This window comes from Camelus ferus, chromosome 34 (genome assembly GCF_009834535.1).
Source record: "Camelus ferus isolate YT-003-E chromosome 34, BCGSAC_Cfer_1.0, whole genome shotgun sequence".
NCBI classification, from domain to species: Eukaryota; Metazoa; Chordata; class Mammalia; order Artiodactyla; family Camelidae; genus Camelus; species Camelus ferus.
Window position 1 is genome coordinate 20,111,445 of NC_045729.1, and position 21,265 is coordinate 20,132,709.

General features: G+C 54.0%; 1 protein-coding gene across 1 annotated transcript in view; it reads left to right on the forward strand.

Annotated features, from left to right (window-relative positions):
- The window catches only part of ERC1 (ELKS/RAB6-interacting/CAST family member 1), a 289,213-nt gene that overhangs the window by 248,072 nt on the left and 19,876 nt on the right, over positions 1-21,265 (forward strand). The window contains 1 exon segment of the mRNA XM_032472831.1: positions 17,430-17,618. Within this exon segment, the coding sequence (XP_032328722.1) occupies positions 17,430-17,618 (189 nt within the window).

A 21,265-nucleotide genomic window follows, 5' to 3' on the forward strand; every position in this document is an offset into this window, starting at 1 on the left:
CTGTTTGCCTTCACTTCCTTCTTCCCCACGGCCATCCTCACGTCTTGTGTCTCTGTAACCCATTAAACCCTGCCCTGCGCCCTCCGCTTTCTCGTGCCCGCTGACGCCCATGTGTGCGGTGCTTCTGCCGTGGGGGTTCGGTTTCATGCCTTTGTGCTTGTTTCCTGTTCTGCGCTAATAGTCACCTTTATGCACCGCTGGGAGGACGTCCAGGGCATACAGCTGAATTTCTCCTGTCGTTATTTTATTTATAAACTACCCTACCCAGCATGATTTTACAGTGTCCTGGTGAGGTTCACAGTGACTTGCATCAAACTGGAAAGAGAAAAATCAGATACTCTGCCAGTAGGTTTGGGATGTACTTTTATGATAATTAATAATACACAGTCTTAAAATTAAAAAAAAAAAAACCTGTACTGTGGACTGAATCCTTCAGTCTCTGTCTTTAGAAGAATGCTCTGAATTCTCAGGGTCAGTCATTCTTCCCGAGGGCCGCCCTGGGCCTCCCCCAGGGCTTGGACGTTACAGCCCAGACTGACCTGGAAGTAAAGAGAAGTGAAGAAGGCGAAGAAGCCTTTCCTGCAGGTTGGCCTGAAGAATTCTTTTCCGCTCGTTTATGGAGCGCTGCTGTGTTAAACACTTGCCAGGACACTGTCTGGACCCTCCCTTCCAGGCCAGTTGGCTGGAAAACACAGCCCAGCTGTGTCAGTGTCGCCCTTTGATCTGATGCCCTGGAGGTCTGACCGGGGAGGCCCTCTCCCCAGGCAGAGTGATAATGATGATCACTCGGTGCACACGTACCCGTGGCCTCGCGCCCCCGGGACTCACCGCCTGTGTCCCTGAGAAGCCTGTGTCTTGGTGCTAACCCTTCTCAGAATGCTGTGTAGACCTCTCACTGGCACACACAGCTAGGAGGGAGGACGAGGTAAGTTGTGGGAAGGCGTGGACACTGACGGCGGGAAGCCTCCCACGTGACTATCTCCTGAGGGCGCGAAAGGAGTCGAGAGACACAGTGCCAGCTCGGAAGCTCCGTGGGTCAGAGTGTTGCGTGCCAGGCAGAGCTCAGGCTGGGAAGGCCCGTGTGCCCGTTCTCTTCATCTGCCCTGCACCCTCCGAGGGGCGTCACCTGTCATCGTGGGGCCTGGGGCGGCCACACACTGCTGGAGTGGCGCTCACCGGTCTCCCCTGAAACAAGCTGCCTTTTCTGTGCGCGGAGAACACAGAGCCTCTTGTCGCACCCCAGCAGGAGGCCCCGCCACCCCCACACAAAGAACAGGGTTCGTTTGGGTGGGGCACCCTTTCCCCAGCCTGTCGGAGGGGACCCGCGGGTGTCACAGCAGACGAGCCCCACGGTGACGCCGCCAGGAGGCGGAGGAAGGAGCAGGACTCCACACAGACCGGCTCCCCAGTCTCTGCTCTCCTTTCTCGTCTTCCACAGGAGAGCCACTCCTGGCAGGTGTGCACATGCGACTGGTTTTGTTCTTTTCAGCTGTCACACTATTGATTTTTTCCGTTATTATGGTAAAATACTGGCTGTCATTGGTTTAACAAAGTGTAATTGCAGGGAGCTCGCCACAGCTGGAGTTTCTGTGATACAATTTCAAACCTTCTAAAATGTGCTGTAAATATCCTTATAAGGGTTTTACCTAAAGAAATGCACACATGACCCCGAAACATTGCTCTTCTTGACTTGCTGTCCAGTTTCCTTGCTAATTCCACAGAGAACAGATTTCCTTAACAAAATTTCAAACTTTTGGAATTGATGATTGACTTACCTCCTCAAAGTTAAGAATGTAAATAATGTTTGTGTGTAAAACTTCGGTAGGACACCACACACGCCGGCTAGGAGTGAGCCTTCGAGATGCAGTCACGGGGGAGGGGACAGCTCAGGGGCGGAGCGCGTGCTCAGCACGCACCAGGTCCTGGCTTCAGTCCCTCGTACCGCCATTAAAAAGTAAAACTAAAAAATAAATAAGTAAACGAGACGCCGTCAGCCCTCAGGTGGGAAGAGGTGCACGGACGTGCGGAGCCGGGCGGGGCCGGGCCGCTTCCTGAGAAGTGGTGGCGCCTCCCGGTTACGGGCGCGGGCTTGGGAGCAGACCGGACACCAGCACCTAGGGGCTGCCGGGACCCGGGGCCGGGCGGGCACTTGGGCTCTGCCCTTCCTTTTCTTCACGGGCTGTCGGGGGCAGACTTGGACTCTAGCCTCCTCCACCCACCGTGGCCTTGGGAAGGTGACAGTCTCTGAGCCCCAGTTTCTTTATAAAAGTGGGTTTATTAGCAGTGCCTACTTCACAGGCCGTTGGAAGGATTAATAAGCTAATGTACGTGAAATGCTTTGCGCGGAGCCCCCTCCAGCGAGTCCTCCGTGCTGTTACGGTCTTTGCTGTTCCCTTGTCCTTGTTACGTTGACTCCGTTACTCCCGGGAATTGCACGCGCTCAATAACTGCTCGTTGCTGTTATTAGCATCTAGTGCAGTGCACGGATAACGGTCCAGAAAGAGCATTTGGAGCTGTGACGTTGAAGTCCCCAGGTATTTCTGTGGCCCGGAAAGGACTGTAACCGACAGCGAAAGAGATATGCAGGCTACATCCCTGAGCGTTCTGCCTTTTTGTCCCCAAAAGTTTAGTCTCCTATATGTTGAGTTTTTCCTGAGAAAAACACCTTGAATTTTATCAAGAATTCCCTGTCAAAGCAATTGAGTCATTGAAACTTCCTTTGAAAGGATTTAGTCAAGCGGCCCTTGTAAGACACAGAGCGGAGCAAATGGCCACCTGCGCTTGGAAGAAGTGACAGAGCCCCGTGTCCCCGGGCGGCGCGACGCCTTGTGCAGCGCATCCCTGCCGCTCCACGTATCTCTCGTTTGTTTTTTTTTTTTAAAGGGCTTTCCGAATGTTTATTTTTGTATTTTGTAAGTCAAGACTGTATGAACTGTGCATGAACTGCCAAGGATTGAGCTCCCAGGATAAAAAGAGGAAGCAGAGGTTGGATAGGACATCTGATTCTTACTTTAATCTGACCAGAAAATAAGTAAGTTTACAGGTTTGCTAAATAGAAGTGGTAAAAGTTCCCGTGATGCCGCCCTGCTGGCGCGGTGTGGGTGACGTTCTTCTGCGTCCCAGTCCGGGGCCGTGCCTCGCTGGTGCGGGGCTCCACCTTCACATCTGTGCCCGTCCGCGCCTGCTGGCTGCCACCTTCCTTACCATGTAATATTACGTCCCACCTGGGAGACTGACAAGACGTTTTCTCCTGTGTCCCCTGTACGGCAGTCACACTGTTTTATGGCCTTTAGTTTGGGGGTGAATAACATTCTTTGCCTTAAGACCCGATTTGAATCCAACCTGGTGGCTGTGTAGTTTCCCGTGAGTCACTTAACCTCTCATGACGCTTCGGGGTCCTTGTTTGGTAGATGGCAATAATAAAACCCACAGCAAAGGTTCTTGTGAGGGTTAAATGTAATAACGTATTCAGTGCTGTTGGCCCCCGGCCTGGGACGCGGGCGTGCTCAGTGAAGGGCAGTGGCAGAGGGTGCAGCTCAGGGGTAGAGCACGTGCTTAGCATGCACGAGGTCCTGGGTTCAATCCCCAGAACCTCCATTAAAAATAAACAAATGAAAAATAAAATAAACCTAATTACCTCTCCCCCACAAAAAATTTTTTAAATTTTAAAAACAAAAACAAATGTGCACCCTTAACCAACCATGTAAGGTGTCCTGCCTGAGTGGGCCCCCCGCAGCTTCCCCAGGCTACCGTCCTCCCACTGGCGCGCACCTCGAGTGTTCCCTTTCAAAACAGACTTAAGATTTTAAAACGAAAACCTTTGTCCCCAAAATGCTGCTAGCTAAGGTTCCTGCTTTTCTCCACCAGCCCCCAGCTCTTAAAGTGATTGTGGAAACCGATATTTAAAAAGCAGTTTTTAGAAAGGACAGCGTCGGTGATGCTGGGAGGGGTTGCGCTGCAGTCCTGGAATACTCGCGGGATCCTGAGACGCTCCCGGTTGCAGGACTCGCCCCTCCCCGAACGCAGCGACCTTCCTCTCGCTGCACGAGTAACCCGCGTTCCCAGTAACTCCGTCTTCCTGCGGCAGAAGAAGTTCGTCTTCTTCTCTGAACCTCTCCTGGCATTGCCGATGCTGTGACCAGCACCACCCGGGCAACAAGAGAGACCCCTCCCCAGGGCTAGCGTGTGGGAGTCGGCCACCTTCAGGAAGCATCCGTGGTGGCAGGTGACTGTTTCTCCTGAAGCTTTCTGTCCTGGGCTGATCCTCAGGCGACAGAGGGAAGCGGAAGCCAGCACCTCGTGGCTCCGAGCCGCGCTTGGCAGGCTGGGTGGTCATGTGAGCTCAGCAGGGCCAGGCCCCTTGGCCACGTGAGTGAGACCCTCCTCTCAGCGCTCGTGTGAGGCGCGATTTATAGCGCTCCACAGGTCCGGCCCGCGTGTTTGCCGTTCCTGCCAGTGAATTAAGGTGGCAGTGTCCTGTGCCCCCCCCCCCCGTTTATTTCTTAGACTGAGAGTCACAGGTGTGAGGCGTCCCTGGCGCTCGCTCCCAGGGTTCTTGCCTCAGTGACTGAGCATCTGGCTCGCGAGGAAGCGCCGCCGCCTCCGCTTTGTGGTGTTTGTGACTTGGACCTTCTTCCTGGACGACAAAAATGCCCTTGCACTTTGTGCAAGACGAAGCTCTTCACCCTCTAGCTGTTTTGCACAGGCCTCTGAAAATGCGGGGACCCTGCAGAGCTCAGAAGAATACTTTCTGAAAGGAAAACTAGGAAGTTTTTACCTGGAAGAAAGGCTGCATGTATTTTTTTAAAGCTTTGTGCATCCATAGGAGATATCTTTAATCTTTAATTTACTCTGCACCCTGACAGGCTGTCCTTCCTGTGTATCGGTTTCCCAGCCGGGGTTTAGTGGACCTTCGAGAACACACACAAGTTCACTACCCACCCCTCAGTTAACGTACGGGGGCCCCCTCTCGTACCAGTGACTGGAGGCCCCCTCTCGTACCAGTGACTGGAGGCCAGGCCCCACACCTGCCTGTCGTGTCACGTTTTTATTTTAGGGAGTTTTGTTCTGGAGGATGTGACTGGACGCACATTTTATCCGGCTGGTAAACAACGGTCTGGTTACAGTGGGTTCTACACTATTTCTTTCATTAACTTGTCCTCAGCTGCTCACTAATGTGTTGTTTTTCGACACATTCTCTCTGCCTTTAGGGTTACTATCTGTTTTGGGTTAAAGGAATGTTTTCTTAGACACGAAAACACACCATCATCCAAAACAAAGCAGCTCCTCTCGCTTGACATGTCTGCCTCCTCCCTCCTGATCCTGGGACGAGGAGGCTGGACTTCCCAGCTGGGCCTGGCAGCCCACGTTTCTGGGATACATTAAATGAGCACTCTTGACTGAGGCGTGGCTGGACTGTATCGCTGTCTGCCTGTTGTCCCGGCAGATCAAAGCAGAGCACAACTGGAGGCTTGGCCTTTAAAATACTCAGAACAGATGGCCGGTTCTTTTTGGTGAAAATTCAGGTTTTAAGGCAAACCACTTGTTAGCAAGACTTCATTTCTTTCATCAAAAGGTGGTCAACCCTGAATATATACCACTCTTTCTTCCTCGGTTTCAAGACTAGACTCACAGCCTTTCTGCACAGGGAGGGAGTTGGCGAGCCCAGGAGACTCTTACACTGTTGGGTTCCTGTCCCTTTGAATATGAAATAAGTTACTCAGATTCTCCTTCCGGCGTTCTGGGGGTTACATGGAAATGTCTTAAATGTCTAGACCCTCACGGTCATTTCGTCGGTAGGTGACTGTTTGCAGTCTAGTGCTCCTACGGCTGTGCCTTCCGGAAGGGGAGCCAATGCGTTGTCCCTGACCTCGTGTTTTCACAACCTGAGAACTCCTGGACTCCTCCGTCCCAGACATCTGGCCAAACCCAGCAGCATGAAGGAGCAGCATGCCTCCGCTGCCTCGGTGGCTTCTGCGGGCCACAAGCCCAGGGGCAGCGCGGCTGGGTGACCCTCACTCGCGCCCCTCCTGGGGCTGCAGCCGAGACGTCGGCGGGGCCGTAGCTGCCCGAGAGCTTGCCCGGGGTTGGAGCGTCCCGTCCCAGGGTGGCTCACCCGCGGTTCACACCGGCTGTTGTCTGGAACTTTCAGTTCCTCGCCACACGGACCCAAAACGAATGGTTCCAGGGAAAGGAACGAGGAGGAAGCCACATTGTCTTTCTGACCTGGAGCGGGAAGCCACACGCCGCCGCCCCTGCCACCTGCTGTTCTGTCAGAGCGAGCCGCCAGGGCCGTCCTGCCCTTTCCGGGCAGAGTGTCTCAGGCTGTGCTGTTCGGGGGAAGAACGTCAGAGCATCTGTGGACTTATTTTTAAACCTCTGCAGGCATCAGGGCAGGAGTCAGGGTGGCAAGCCCCGAGGCTGGCGCGGTCAGCAGCAGGTGGATCGCGATGCCCTCTGTGTGCGGTCTGTGCAGGGTGGACAGGGGGGAACTGTGCTGGACGCCAGTGGCCGGTTAAGAGCATCTTCCTTTGTCCTGGGGGGAGGTGCTGAGGCCTGAGTGTGCGGTGACGGGAGCGGTGGAGACGTGGGAATGTATTCGGTACCAAGACGCTTTCATTCTCAGCAGTGTCCCAAACTGTCTCCAGTCGTCTTTGGTTTAGAAGGCAGAGGACGCGGTCTGAGAGCCCAGTCATAGTTCAGGGAGCTAACTCGCCCCGGGAGCTGCAAGGTGAGGCGCAGCCGCACGGCCCTGACGCCAGGCGGGGGCATCGCGCGCGGTGCTGGGGCGCGGGGGCTCGCGGCCCGGCTGCCTCTCCTGGCCTCGAGCGTGCAGGTCAGAAAGCGGGCGAGGAGCGGCGGAGACGGCCCGGGCGGTCGCTTTCTCTGTGCTCAGAGCGAGCCGGGTCGGGCTTCACCCGGGTTCACCCTGGAGGACGCCTGACCCAGTAGAAGCCCTTGCTCTGCCCACGAGCATCCAGGTCAGGTTCTGCCAGCGTCAAGGAGTCGTCACTGAGCGCGTGCTGAGCTGGCAGTAACTTCATTCAGTTTCATTTTTTTATCACGTTCCCATACGTGTGGTTGAAAATGTCCAACGTTTTCAATATTCTTATTTTACTGAATCATTTTAGTTTCTATTATTTTCCGTATTTAAATTTTATAGTGATCTTACTTCTCAGTCAGGGATTTTGTCCAGATCAAAGTTCCTAGTTAGAGCCTCCTGCGACTGCTTGCGGGGTTGTTCCTGTACCCGTTGCCCGTCCGGTTTCCTGCTTCGCCAGCGGTTTGTTTATGTTGATATTATTATTGACACAAGTAATACTCATTATGAATTGGATTTTTTAAAAACACTATTTCCTGACTAATATGGGAGACAATTAGAAGAATCTCCTCTCTACTATCACAGTTGCCCTGTTACCTGAAATAGGTCTTCGCGGAGATTGGCACACCTCCTTGTACAGGCCCCGACAGAAAATAGTTTATACTTTGGGCGCCGTACACGCTGTCGGAGCCGGGACGCGGCCGCGGGCAAACTGTAGTGAGTGGTCGCGCCTGCAGTCTGACGGAGCTCTGTCACTGAAATGTCACCTTCATACAAGTTACACGTGTCGCCAAATGCTCTTTTGATTTTTCCCAACCATTTGAAAAGCCATTCTCCGCTGCTGGACTTACGGAAACAGGCAGTGGTGCTGGGCTGGGTCCAGGGACTGTGCGCTTCCGACCTTGGGCCCGCTGTGGTGCTTGTCTGGTTCTTCTTTGCGCACCTCCCCTCCCTGTGCCGTGTGAGACCGTCCCGTCATTGGCGTTTGCATCTAAGTGTCAGAAGTAACTCATGTCTTACCAGTACTCACATCCTCACGCGGCCGAGCAGTATTACTCCTGTTTTTCAGGTGGTAGAACAGGTTATTGGAAATGATAACAGCGAGTGAGCACTGAAGAAGCTTACCGTGTGACGGACACATGGATTACTGTCCCCAGAGTAATTTGCTCTGTAGCTTTGCAGCACCTGTCATCGATGCAGTGCAGAGATTTCATAGCACATGGCATACATCTCCAATAAGGACAACCTCTGGCTGAAAAAGCCTTTCTTACCACAATCTCTGAGACTGGATGCCCAGTAGTTAATGTAAGTACCAGCCAAGGGCCCTCCCACCTGTGGCAGGTGTTTGATGGCGTGTTTACGGCCGTGGCTGCAGCCAGTCGCCTCGCCTTCCCTAGCGCTGACGAGCGTCCCTCCTGGGTCTCCCTGAAGCGCAGCTGCAGGGGTGCAAGGTGCGGGACGTCGCAGCTGCTCCTGCCAGACAGACGCTCAGGGTGGTGAAGTTCTTAGCTGAGAGCATAAGAAGCGGAGGACACCAAGTTCGCCCGGGGCTGACTAGCAGAGTCTCTTGAGAGAAGTAACCGACCTAACGCAGATGGGGCGGCAGCCAGCAACAGCTGTGCTCTCCTGGAAGGTACCAGTCGTCATCACTCCGAGAGGTGCTCGGGGGCGGGAGATCCCGTTCAGCGGAGCCTGGTCCCTGCCCGCCGGACCGCATTCTGTGTGTGTGTGTGGACGTGCGTGTACACACGTGTTCCAGTGTTTCATGTAGCACGTGAGTGTTGCTTTATTCTCGGGCCCAGAAATATCTGCTCCTGGAGACAGGCGTGGTAGTGAGGTCAGGGAACGCTGAAACCTCCCGGTGCGTAGAACCACAGCCGGGGTCTCACCAGATCGTCTGAAACACACTCTGGGAAATGCTGTGTGGGTGGTTCATTAGCAGACGAGCGACAGAAACGTTCAAGCCGAGTGGCATGGGCATTCTGCGTAGGTGGGTAAGGTGGCGGAGACTGCTCGCGTGGGTGACCCAAGAAAGGCTTCCTGTCTTGTCAGCGGGAGCAGCTCACCTATGAGCAGGCTGCAGCTGCAGGAGCCGCGGGGCACCTGCCTGGGAGGAGCCCCCCAGGCTGCGCTGCGTGTGTCTGGGCAGCGCGCGCAAAGCCTGGACAGCCGCCCTCCTGTCCGTTGCTGTTAACGTCCACGACACGGAAGTGTGCTCCCCGGAGGGGACCGGGGAGGGCCCTAGTACCGTGAGCAGGGTTACGCGGGGAGGGGAGGCCAAGCCTCTGCCTCCTCCCGTCCCTCTCGCTTGATTTCTGGAGTTGGGGCGCTCCGTGTCACCCTTTCGTTCTCTCCTGTTCTAAACACCATAATGCGTCAGGTGCTCCGTGTCAGAAGCATGGTCTCCACCCTTCGTGTTCCTCACTAAAACTGCTGCAAGAGGGAGGGGACAGCCCAGTGGTGGAGCACGTGCTCAGCACGCACCAGGTCCTGGGTTCAGTCCCCAGTCCCTCCATTTAATAAGTAATAATAATGAATTAATTAACCTAATTACCTCCCCCCTGCAAAAAAATAAACTGTAATAAATAAATTTTAAAATTGCAAGTGAGATTGTGATGTGGGTCGATGTGTGTGGCAGTTTTTTTATGAGCGTGAGAAGGTGAGGCCAGAGCCTGGTGGGTAAATTGAACACGGAGATTCTGCACAAACTTAGCTTTATCCCCAGCAGGTCGCTTTTCAGCCGTACCGGGAGCTGCTTACTCTTGGCTGGATCCCGCAACCTCACGCATCTCCGTCTGGCTGTGCCCCCGTCGCTGGTTCCTCGGGACCCCCCTTGGCCGGCCTGCACCCCGTCTCTCCACCTGTGAGGACTCTGCTGTTCTTCCCCGACGCTCTGTCGGCACCCTCGGAACGCCGGCCAGGTTTCCTCTTCCTGACTGTTCTGCCCCTCGCGTCCCCACGGGCCTGCTCCACTGCCCCCCACGTCAGACCTGCCCTCAGTCAGATTCGTGAGCCCTGTGTTGGATCAGAGGGAGTCAGGGCGCAGGGGCCCGTCTTCCAAAGGTGGGGTTACAAATCCACGAAAGGCTTGGCCTGCCCCGGGTTATCACACACGTGCATACACACACACAGCCCTTCAACCGGACCTGGAAATAACTGCTAATCGCAGAAGAGTGTCCTCCAGAGACTGGCCTCACTCGGGGTGCAGATAAGCTGTCAAAGCTGGTTGTCTGATAATCACCCTTGTCTCCTTTCTGTCCTGTCTTCCTGTAGCCGTGAGAAGGAGCCAGTGGACCTGCTCCCTGGCATCTCAGGTCACGTCCTTTGTTACTTCTTGAGATGCTTGCAAGGTCGGGAGGTCCCCTCTGTGCACCCGCCCAGCTCCACCTGGCCTCCCCTCCACTCCCAGTGCCTTATCCAGAAGAAGGTGAAATGTCGTGATGAGGTTGCCCCTGTGTTTCGCCCGGCATGCCACGGGGCGGGGCTGCTTTTCAGACCATCCCGCTGGCTTGTGGGCGGGTAGCGATGGCACCGAGTGCCCTGACGCTGCAACAGGAGTGCTCCAGGGCCCAGACCTCAGAGGGTCAGAATGGGGGCTGTCGGCTTCAGCGCTGGGGCCAGTGCATGGGCCCCGGGGAGCGGGAGGCCCCACGTTGGCCTGTGGCCAGCTGCCTGCCTCGCTTTTCCTTTAAATTCAGCGTCAGCCTTCGGTTGGCTTTCCTGCTCAGAAAGTGTGAGCCTCTCTTCTCCTTTGGCCTTATTTTTTTCCTGTGCCCAGACTTTTCCCCCCATAGTTTCCCACTTATTAGGGAACGACCTTATTTTCATGTCTTTTACCAGTTTCCAACTATTAAAGCAAGTACCTGAAATGCCCGCAGCCTGCACCCGCCCTCCTGGCCGGGAACAGCTGGGCTCAGCAGGAGGCTTCTCCCTCGCTCGCGGCCCCCAACACTCTGCTTTCCGTCTGAGTGGCGTTTCTTGCACTGAGTGAGGTACGATTCAGGTTTTAACTGAATAGAGAGAAATCAGGCACAATGCAGGGAGCAGCTGTGCAGTCCAGGTTTCAAGATACACTTTAGTCTAAACTGATGCTTGGCTGCCTGCCTGCCACTCCGAGTAAAGAATCTTTGTCTCCACATCTGGATCAAGAATAGGGGATTTTTCCCTTTGTTTTGCCAGAGTGGCGCTGTAGGCCTAAAGGCAAGCTGACGGGAGGTTTCTGAGCTGCGAGCCTGAGGGGAGGTTATCACATGTTATTCTTAAAAATGAGTCCCACTTTTTTGCATATTTCAAACCTCTAACCTTTTGCAGTTTTCAAAGACACACTGGCACCTTAACAGGCCATAAAGCCCTTTAAATTGGAGACCTTTGGAGGGCGGTTTTACTCTTAGAACCAAGTGTTTCTTTTTCATTTGTTTTGGTTTTTTGTTAATGGAGGGACTGGGGATGGAACCCAGGACCTCGTGCATGCTGAGCACGCGCCCTGCCCCCGAGCTGTGGCCTCCATCCCAGAACCAGGTGTTTGTGTAATGACTCCCCGTGGTACCCACTGTGCCTCTCACTGACCCAGAGGTAAAGAAAATTGTTCCCTCACTTGTTACAGAGCAGCAAGGCAGACCTCACTCAGGGCCGTCATGGTAAGTTTGGGGGCCACCGCAGTGGGGAGAGACTGCTCAGCTCTGAATACAAGGAAAAGTGGGGATTTACAGCCAGGGAGCAGTGGGGGGTCTGCGACACTGGCTAAGAGGAACTGTCGGGGGAAGGGAGGTTCTGGCTACCCCGGCAGAACTGTGGGCTCTCGCTTAAGGCCAGAGCAGTGAGACATCGCCTGGGGCCGTGGAGGGTGAGGAGCCCCGTCAGATACTGAGGATGGGAGACTCCTGATGAACCAACTCGGCAGAATTCTTGAGAGAACTGGACAACGTATAGACGAGCGTGAACGCCCAAAAGCCAGGGCCCAGTGGAGAAGCCAGAGGAGCCTGACCACGCGGTCAAAGAGGAGCTCTTGGTCCCCAGGGGACAGGTGAGGGGAATGGGAACGTTAACGGGCCTAAGTGACTGCCCGACCCGGATGTTTCACCGTCTGCTCAGGTGGTGGTCGGTCGGCTGCGGGGGAAGCTGCGGAAGGCGCCCCGCTCGGTGCAGAACTGATGCTCGCAGTGCTTCGTGGTTGTTTACGGTATAAGTGATGTCATTCCGGGTTCTGTGTTTGTCACGACTTTCTGTTTTGGAAGATAAATGTAAGACTGTCACATTCTCCACAGTGTGTTCAGGGAGTCAAACAGACACACGTGAAAAATGGTTATGAAGTAGGGGTTGGGATTTGGAGCTCCGAACTTTCTTGCCTTTAACATAAAAGGTTACCTTCTAACTTTTCATGAAATTTTAGAAGTTTATTGACTTCCCCCAAAAGAGATTTTTTTTTTCCAGTGACTGTAGCCATCCAGCTAAGTACAAAGTCAGCCTAAAGCTACTGAAACTTTCCAGATTCTCATAGTGAACGATAAGGTTTGTTTTTGGTGAAGATCACGCAGGTTTATACTACAAAGCCTTCCGAAGTCTGGTGGCTTCATCGTTGCTGTGAGGGTGCAGACCTGCTGTGAGGCGTGTGTTTGTCTCTCTGGCAGAAGCATAAAACAGAGGGCTAGTCTCGAATACATGTTTGTTTTCTATCTGTTAGGATTAAAAGTGAGTAAGGACCATAACACCAACGTCATTTAGGGAATCCAACGTTTAGCCCTGTTTGTGCTCCAGAAGGGAATGAAAAAGAGACCACTCAGAATAAAAAAATCGCTGAGTTTTATAACCTTATATGTGAAGGCTGAGTCAAAATCAGCCTCAAATCAAGGCAAAGAGGTTTATTTAACAAGTTAAGGACTTGCCCGAAGTGAACTCCAGAACTAAAGTCCGAACAAAGATAAATCCCGAATGGGTGTGTTTTGATTCTTACATACACTCAACACGTTAGTTCGATTATTTCGTGTTTTTTTCAGCGCAGAGGAGGACTCACGTCATCCGTTAACACCCCTGCCGGCTGCAGCCGGCCGCGGCCTGGGCCTCGGCCCTCGGCCCTCGCTGTGTCCGCTGGGGGAGGGATCCAGGTGCTCTCGCTTCTGCGTGCGCCTTGCTGGGCAGGGCCCCTGATCCGTGTAGCGGGGACAGCATGGCGGTCACTCTCTCCCGTCAGAGAGCCCCGGCCCTTCACGAAGCAGCTGCATTTGCGTGAGGCCGGAACGCCAAGTGCCAAACCTTTGTGAAGAGACTGAGCACTGTCCTTGGGCTTCCTGGCCCCGAAGTACATTGTGACCAAGGAGACAGACTCTTGGTCTCTTGAGAGAAGGCAGCCTTTGAAGCAGGACAAGTGGGTTTTACTCCCTCGCCTCCTCGTGTGCTTTTCCGAGTTTAGCTCTCTGCGGGCCTGGGGACGAGGGTGTCAGGAAGGGAGTAGCGTCTCTGGGAAGTTGGCCCGTCAGTTGTCCCGAGACTTTCTGGATGTGCCTGTGTGGGGGACGGCGGCGACGGTAGCCCAGTGAGGAGTCGGAGCTCTGCCGGCATATGTACGCTTGACGCACGGCGGCCGAGCCCAGCCCCGGGGGCCCCAGCAGGGGCGAATAACCACAGAACCACTGCGTAGCCACAGAGGCGTCGTAGTAAATAGGAGAATAATTTGCCAGGAACACGGTGAACGATAGGTGTTAGCTTAACACATAGTGGCATTTTCCAAACAGTAGAACGTTTGTGCCCCAACGGCAAAGGCCTGAAGTCCCAAGTCAGGTTCAGTACGGGGCGGACCGTTCCTCTCAAAGTGAGCCAGAGGTGCCGGGACCGGAGCCTGCGCTCGGCGGGGACGTCTGCTGCGGAGCCGCGGGCTGGGGGAGACAGGCAGGCGCTGGAACTGACCGGGTAGGGCCTTTCATTGCGTGTCCCGTCCTGGCCCCAGGAAATGTGCTCACATCTCTTAGATAAGTGGGTTGCAGAAGTGGGATACTGTGGAATGGCCAGTTACAACTCGTAGCAAACAACACAGGGGCACCTCATCTGTCTTCCAGAAGCCCTTCAGCCATCTACCCTTGCTTAAGTGGGAGCGAGGTTAGAATAAACATGCCAGGAGGTCCCTGTCCTCTGTCACCACATGTCATCAGATGCTGGCCTCTGAAGCCAGTTTGAGGATCTGACGCATAAGCAGATAAATCCTTGCAAGAAGAGATAAAGCTTCCAGGACGTCAGCCGGAAGCCTCGCATCCCTTTTTGTAATTTAAACTGTTTCCCTTGGTGGCTCGGTGAACGTAGGTTTGGGGGAGTAATGCTGTTCGGGGCATCATGTTGGATAAAAGCAGAGGTTATCGTGACAAGTTTATCTTTAAACTCCTTTTTGCCAAAAAGAGACCCAGAACTATGCTTTTGCACAGCTGCAGGAGCAGTGCGGCCTGGCCACACTGTGACGGGCTCGGGGAGACTTCTCGCCAGTGTCCCGAGCTTGAATGCGGACGGGAGACACAACCTGACGGGTCTCGTAAGGCGTCCTCTTCCTCCCTGGCGAGGGTCCCGCTTCCCGCTTGGGATGACACAGCGGCGGCTCTGCCTTATGGGAAACGCACGTTCCCTCCCGAGCGGCCTGCCGAGCTGGATAGCGGGAATGAGGAGATAAGGACGTGTCCCACGTGACTGGCCGGCACAGTGTGTCCCAGGGGCCAGAGTGAGTGTTTTTCTTGGAGAGATTTGGAAGCTGTGCTAGTTGGGCAGTGTCAGATACGCTCACCTAGGACACTGTCTCACTCTTTGTTCTAGAAAAGCCATTCCCAAGGTCCTGCGGTGCAGCATGCTGAACTACAGGCAACGCCTTGTAACAGCCTATCATGAAAAAGAATAGGAAAAGGAGTGTGTGTGTGTGTGTGTGTGTGTGTGTGTGTGTGTGTGTGTGACCGAATCACTGTGCTGTGCACCGGAAATCAACACAACTTTGCAAACCGACTCTGCTTCAACTGAAAAAAAAAGCTATTGCCTTCGACATGAGAAGAAAGGGCATCTTGGCCGTTGCATAGAATGAAGTTTTATCCTGGAAAAGACTTTCCAACTTTCCAATTGGACTTTGAAAAGTCCTGGCGTGTAAAACTCTGTTACGTTTGTCATCAATAGCACCTCAGCCTGAAATACATTTAAATCAATTTGAAACTCATCTTTGATTAAGAACAGGGGCCTGAAAAGTCCATTTTTCCATTCCCAGTCATACAGCAGTGAGCTAGGATCTTTCCAAACTATTTTCTGTAAGAAATTTGACGGCCGTGTTACCACCATTCATCACGTCGCCTTCTTCCTCAGCGGTTGTGCCTTTCTATGCCAGTTTTCCAGCTCAGACGGCAATTTCCTAGGGTTTCAGCTTCTTCAGCCTTGCAGCCCAGACACACGCACACACGCAGAATGGGAATGAGCTGCACAAAGCCAGTGAAAATCCCAAAAGGGGTTTTTTAAATCATTGTGTCCAGAAAGCAGCTTAGAGGAGGCCAGGCTTTAAAAACATGGGAAATGAAATGGGGCTGCATTGCTCGGAAGCCTGAGGGCTGCGGCGGCAGGAACCAGGACTGGACAGGTTAGCTCCTGACGTGCGAAGTCTGCGTGCATTGAGAGAAATACTGCCTGGAAATTGCCTTGAAGGATTGTGCTTTGGAGCCCTTTCTACATTTTCTACAGTGAATATGCATCCGTGGCCGGAAATAAAATGCAGTTCTTTTTTTGAGAGGTTAGTGTTGTTTGTGAAAGGCTCCCCAACTTCCCCACTCGCCACATCCTCTGCTTTATTGAAACAGCCTCTCCCTTCTGTGACCCACGGTGTCCACGTGCCTTCCATACATAGCACAGGACTCGTACCACGAGCCTGCCCAGGTGGGGTCCCGGCAGAGCCCAGAGCCTCCCACACCCGCACCGAGTGCTTAACCTTTATTCTTAGAGAACTGTGTGTGTGTGTTTAACAAATAATAACAACGCTAAATTGATTCACTCTCTCTGACTTGTCTAGCCAGGCTCCAGCTTCTGTATTTTATTGCACCTATAGGCCTGAACTCTGAACTCTGGTCTCTCTAGTAGGTTAAAGATTGTTTGAACCACTAAGCCTTCCCCTCTCTTAATTTTTTCATGGAAATAGGATTAGAAACAGACGAAATGTGATATATTTATAAGACAACCATTAAAAAAATCAATTTTTCCAGGAATGCGTCGTGTCACGAGCGGCGCTCACAACAGGATGTTCAGGGGTAAACGGGGTATGAGCAGGGCTCTGCCCAGAGCTGGTTTATGCAAGTTTCTAAAAAGGCTCGGGAGAACATCCCCGAGACGTTGCAGGCGGTGTTCTTGACAGAGTACCTGCGGGCTGTTTATTATTTCTTTTATAACTCCCCCCATATTTTTCAGAGTAAAATATGTATTGATTTCCTAATAAAAAACATAAAACTTTACTTATTTTAAAAACTCTTCAAAGGGGAACAGCAGGAGCGTCGTCCAAGGAAGCCAGGAGGAAATCAGCATCACTGTTGAAAGTAACCGCAGGGCCTCGGTCTGTTGACTACAGACCATGAGCTCCGTGCTCACTGTGTGGGTCAGAGTGTCCCTTCGGCGAGAAACGCGGCAGGTGCAGACCCTGCCGGGGGCTCCCCAGGAGCGGTGGGGACCTGCCGGCGTCATGGCCGTGCGCCCCGCTCCCCCGGCTCTGTGTGTCCAGCCGCTCTGAGATGCGAGGTCTGGCCTGGCTCTGCCGGCCTCCCCGGGCCTGATCAGTGCCGGGCACCGGCTACCGGGGCCAGAGCATTGTCACGAGAGCCGTCAGATGAAGTCATCTGTCACTGACTGTGCTTTCAAAGGGAGCCACGGTGACAGTTAGTCACCCAGGGTAAAGGGAACACAAAACAAAGGTAGCAGAGGCCGCTGTGCAAGAAAAACAGAACCAGGGCTGCAGGGACAGGACCTCACCGCACCCCTGGCCCTGGGGCAGGTGTTTGGTGTTGCGTAAGGGTCGATCAGGTCGATCAGCCACGGTTTTAAAAAGAGCCTCAGGTGGTGTCTGGGAAGCGAACGAGGGAGCTTAAGCCAGGACGAGGCAGATTCAGTAACGAGTGAGTTCACTCATCACGTCTCGTGGCCAAGGAAAACATGCACCTTCTCTGCAGACAGAACCTTCCCTCCCTTCCAGGAGGCGGGGGCACACGCAGTGTGTGGTGTCGGCTTTGGAGGAGCACGGTTCACGAGCCGTTTTCTGCACCCTGCTCGCGGGCCGACGGGAGGGAAATCAGAGGTGCCTGGAGTCTGTGTGTCAGGGATGCCACCACTGTGAGAATGAGCCGGCCTGTGCGTCACCTCCCGCCTGGGTGCGGAGCCGTCTCACATCAGTGCGCGTGCCTGTGCCCTCCACCCCGGCTCCCGGAGCGGCACCGGGGGCGACAGTCACCGTGCAGCCGTGTGGGGCTGCCGCGGCCTCTCGCCCCCGCGATCGCAGGAGCGGTGGTTACAGGGGCTTTAGTCTCGCTCAGTTTTCCTTGATGTGGGAAACTTGAACTTGACAAAGAGATTCCAGCTTCACGTTTTAGGCTGACCTTGACTCTCCTCTTTTTTTTCACCTCAGATCATCCAGCCCCTCTTAGAACTTGACCAAAATAGAAGCAAACTAAAGCTGTACATCGGACACCTGACAGCCCTCTGCCACGACCGAGACCCCCTGATCCTTCGAGGACTCACTCCGCCAGCTTCCTACAACCTGGACGACGACCAGGCCGCGTGGGAGAGCGAGCTGCAGAAGATGACCCGGGAACAGGTAGGCCTCGCGCCTGGCGGGGCAGCGTCCTGGCAGAGCCGGCAGCTGCTCGGGCCACTGCGGGGGGCGCCACCTCGGAAGGGCCGGTGCGCAGAGTCCAGGCTCTGAGCGATGCTTGGTCTTTCAACAGACGTTAGGAGTTTGCATTTGAAGCAGGTCCCGCTTTACTCCTCCTTCTGCATGACTTGCTCGAGAGTCGGGAAGGGCTGGTTTAGAAGGGAGGGGGCTCAGGAGAATCTGTCCACGGAAGTGACGGCCACTAATGAAGGTGCCCCTGCGGGGGAGTCTGGGTGGGGATGTCTGGATCCTTGACGAGTCAGCAGCATATGTCTCCAGTTATCTCTGGGGAACTGAGGGTCACAGTCTACCAAGTCCTGTGAGGTGAGCTGGTCTGGGTTACGCGCTTGGGCTGCATTTTCTGTTTACTGCTGTCTGAAATCCACCGGTTCTCTTTTTTGTCAATTTGTGATTTGTTTAGTTCAATAAAGAAATGAGAAGGCTAGGCTGGAGACAAAACCATGAACAAAAGAAACAAGGAGGAAACAGGACGAGGAGAGAGAGAGAAAGCAGACGTGGGAAGCGAAGGAAAGAAAAACTGGGTAAACGTTGAGAAATTCAAGTAGGAAAAGAAATAGAGCCGTTTTAAAACATTAATCTGAGGCCGCTTTTGTTCCTAGCTGCAGTCGGGGGGCAGCGGGGGGCTCCCCAGGCACTGTAGACTGCTCACACCAACCAGGAGACACAGGGGTGCAAACTTGCTGAAATTCTTCATCAGAATGGTGAAGCTGTGCCCTGTTTTCCAGCCAAATGCTTCCTATTTGTTTACACATAATGCGTGAAGGAAGACTGTTGAATAGGACACCTCCCGTGGGGCGGGGTTACAGGTGGCAGTGCCAGCCTGCAGGTGGAGACGTGCACCCCGGGGTCAGGGCCGGACTGACTGCCCCGCGGTGTGGACGCGGCCTCATAACTGCCCCAGTTAACGACAGCCTGCCAGTTACCATTCTTACTTACGTGATGGAAAAGGTAAGGCCTCCCTCTCAGATTTCACATGTTCCGTAGAAATTTTCACTTTCTTCTTGAAAGAAGGAAAAACTTAAAGGACAGAATTACATGGATTTCTGGTAGCTCCTTTTGATACTAACAGCCACACAGGAAAAATGCAACTGAAAGGCCGCTGGAACAGCACATGGCTGGTTAGCTTTAGAAGCTTCAGGATCTTGGAGCGAGGCAACACATCTTAGAACACTGACACAGAGGTGCACCAAAGCTTAACTGGCGTTAAATTACTTCTTTGTGAAACAGCTTGTCTTCAAAATGGAAAGAGTGTTTTGGCTCCGTCCTGTTTCTCAAATATGACTGAACAGACTTAGTCTTTTCTCAGGAAAAAAAAATGTATCTTCAGGGTGAGACCAAGATAGAAAATTTCAAACCAAGAATTTTTCAGAAAGTTCTGAGTGACTGAAACCAGGGGTTCATTAGTGGACATGCCACTGCCCAGGACGTTGCAGTCCAGCTACCACAGTCACCAGGACGGTTCTGCTCCCGTGCCGGGATCGTGCCAGTGTCGCCGCGTCTCTGCTTGTTTGGGGACACACTTTTGCTGCCTGCGGTGTTGCAGGAGGCATGAGAAGCTGCGTCTTCAGCAGCACCCGGGCCGCCTGGGGAGCCAGTGCTGGGGGTCACCGGTCAGGGAGCACGACAGCTAAGCACATCTTCCGGAAGCTTCTCCGAAGCTGCTCAAGATCGGCAGGGAAACCAACCAATTTTCTGCCACCAAGTAGGAGTTTAAGGGAGTGATGCAGGCTCCTGAGAAAGGTGACCTGTAGCAATACAGTGACCTGCCTCCTGTGGTCGGAGCTGGGCTGCAGGTTTTGGAGCCCAGGACATGAGACACCGACAGCTGCTGAGTGTGTGCGCTGGTCTGTTTCACGGGTGTTTTCTGGGGGGCTGCAGCCTCCTGTGCCCGTCTTTGTGCCATTCAGCTCTGCATCCCATGTGCCTCACCGCCTCACGCCCCCCTCACTGGCACCCCGTGAGGAAAGGACCAGAGCCTCGTCCACCTTTTCAACACCGTGTCCCCTGTACGGAGAATGCTGCCTGGCATGCAGCGCCTGCTCCGTGAAGACTTGTTGAAGGAATAGCGGGGGGGGGGGGTCAGGGGAGGCGGCAGGTGGGCTCGGTGCGCACCGGTTGTCACGGTCCTTGGCCTTGGTCCTGCACGCACACCTCGTCTCGCCCTGTCCTGCATGCACACCTCGTCTCACCCTCTCCTCAATGTGCACCCAGCCACATGCAGCCCTTAGACTGCTTGGCTGCGTGCCGTTCTCACACTCCGGCCCTGTTGCTCACGCTGGTCCTTCTGCCTGCGCTGCCCTCCCCCCGGTCTCCCTGGGGAGCCCCTGGATGGGACTCTGAGCTTGTTAAACTCAGCTCAGACCTCATTTCTCCTCTGGTTCTTCCTGACACCCCGGCCGGATGTGCGGCCCCCTCGGGGTGCCTGGAGCGCCCGTGGCGCTCGGGTTTTATTGGTTTTCGTGTCTGTCCTCCCGTTCTAGGCGGCCTGCCTGCGGTGGGCAGGCACCAGGTCCTTTTCATCTTAAAACTGAGCACCATAGCAGGTGCTTGGTGCTTGCTCAGTAACTTAGATGAGTGAGTGAATTCTAGTTCATTATTTTGTATTTCATAATTATGGTTCTTATTCTCCAGTTGAGTTTCTTCACTGCCAGAACCATGTCTGTCTTCTAAAGCCACAAACCACGTGTGGAAGGAGTGCTTAGCATACCCCTCGCTGATTATTTATTTGCTGACCCAAGACAGGTTCCCCTGGGCCGTTCAGTAGCTTTGGATGCTCTGACTGTCGGCGTAGGAGCCGCCCAGGCCCTTGTCCTTCTCCCAGTGCAGCTGTTTCAGAGCAAGACTCGGGGTGCAGGCTGGGCGGGGGCGGGGCTTCCTTTCCTGCCCCAGCCTCTGCCTTCCGCAGCCTCCGAATGTGGTGGCTCTTCCTGGGCTCTGCCTTGACTCCATAGCGGTGACTTTTTGTTTTTCAGCTTCTTAAGTCTGGCCCCAAATTCTATATGCTTTGGAGTTTCCATTGGGTGTGTTACATTAGCTTTGATTGGACTGAATTCGGCAGGTGGGCGCACGGATGACAGGCAGGCATGTAACCACCCCGTCACCTGCCCCTGGTGCCAGCGTCCGTGCGGCTCGGGCGTGAAGGGCACGCATCTCAGCTCCAGGCGCCTGGGACCCGCGTGCTCCCCTCTCCGGCCCGTCTCTCTGGCCTTCGTTTCCCTGACTCCTCCACCCCGGCCTCATCTCTCCGTGGGCGGGGCGCTGTGAGAATCAGCGCTCGTGGGCGGTACTTGCTGACGTCAGCAGCGTCGTTTCCAGTTACTGTTTTACTAAAAACCAGTCTGATGCGCCCCACGACCACCTTGGAACCGTCCCTTGTTCTGGGGTCTTGAGTGTGGGACGTTCTGACCCTGCTTCTCAGTCGTATCTGGGTTTCTTAATTTCAGTCTTCCTGTCGCTCCAGACCCACGTTGTGCCCAGGAGAACAGTGTTAAATATATACTTTGGGTCACAAACATTTTTTTGCAGACGATTCCAGAAGAGTGTTTCCTCTGTGAAAACCTTTTCCGTCG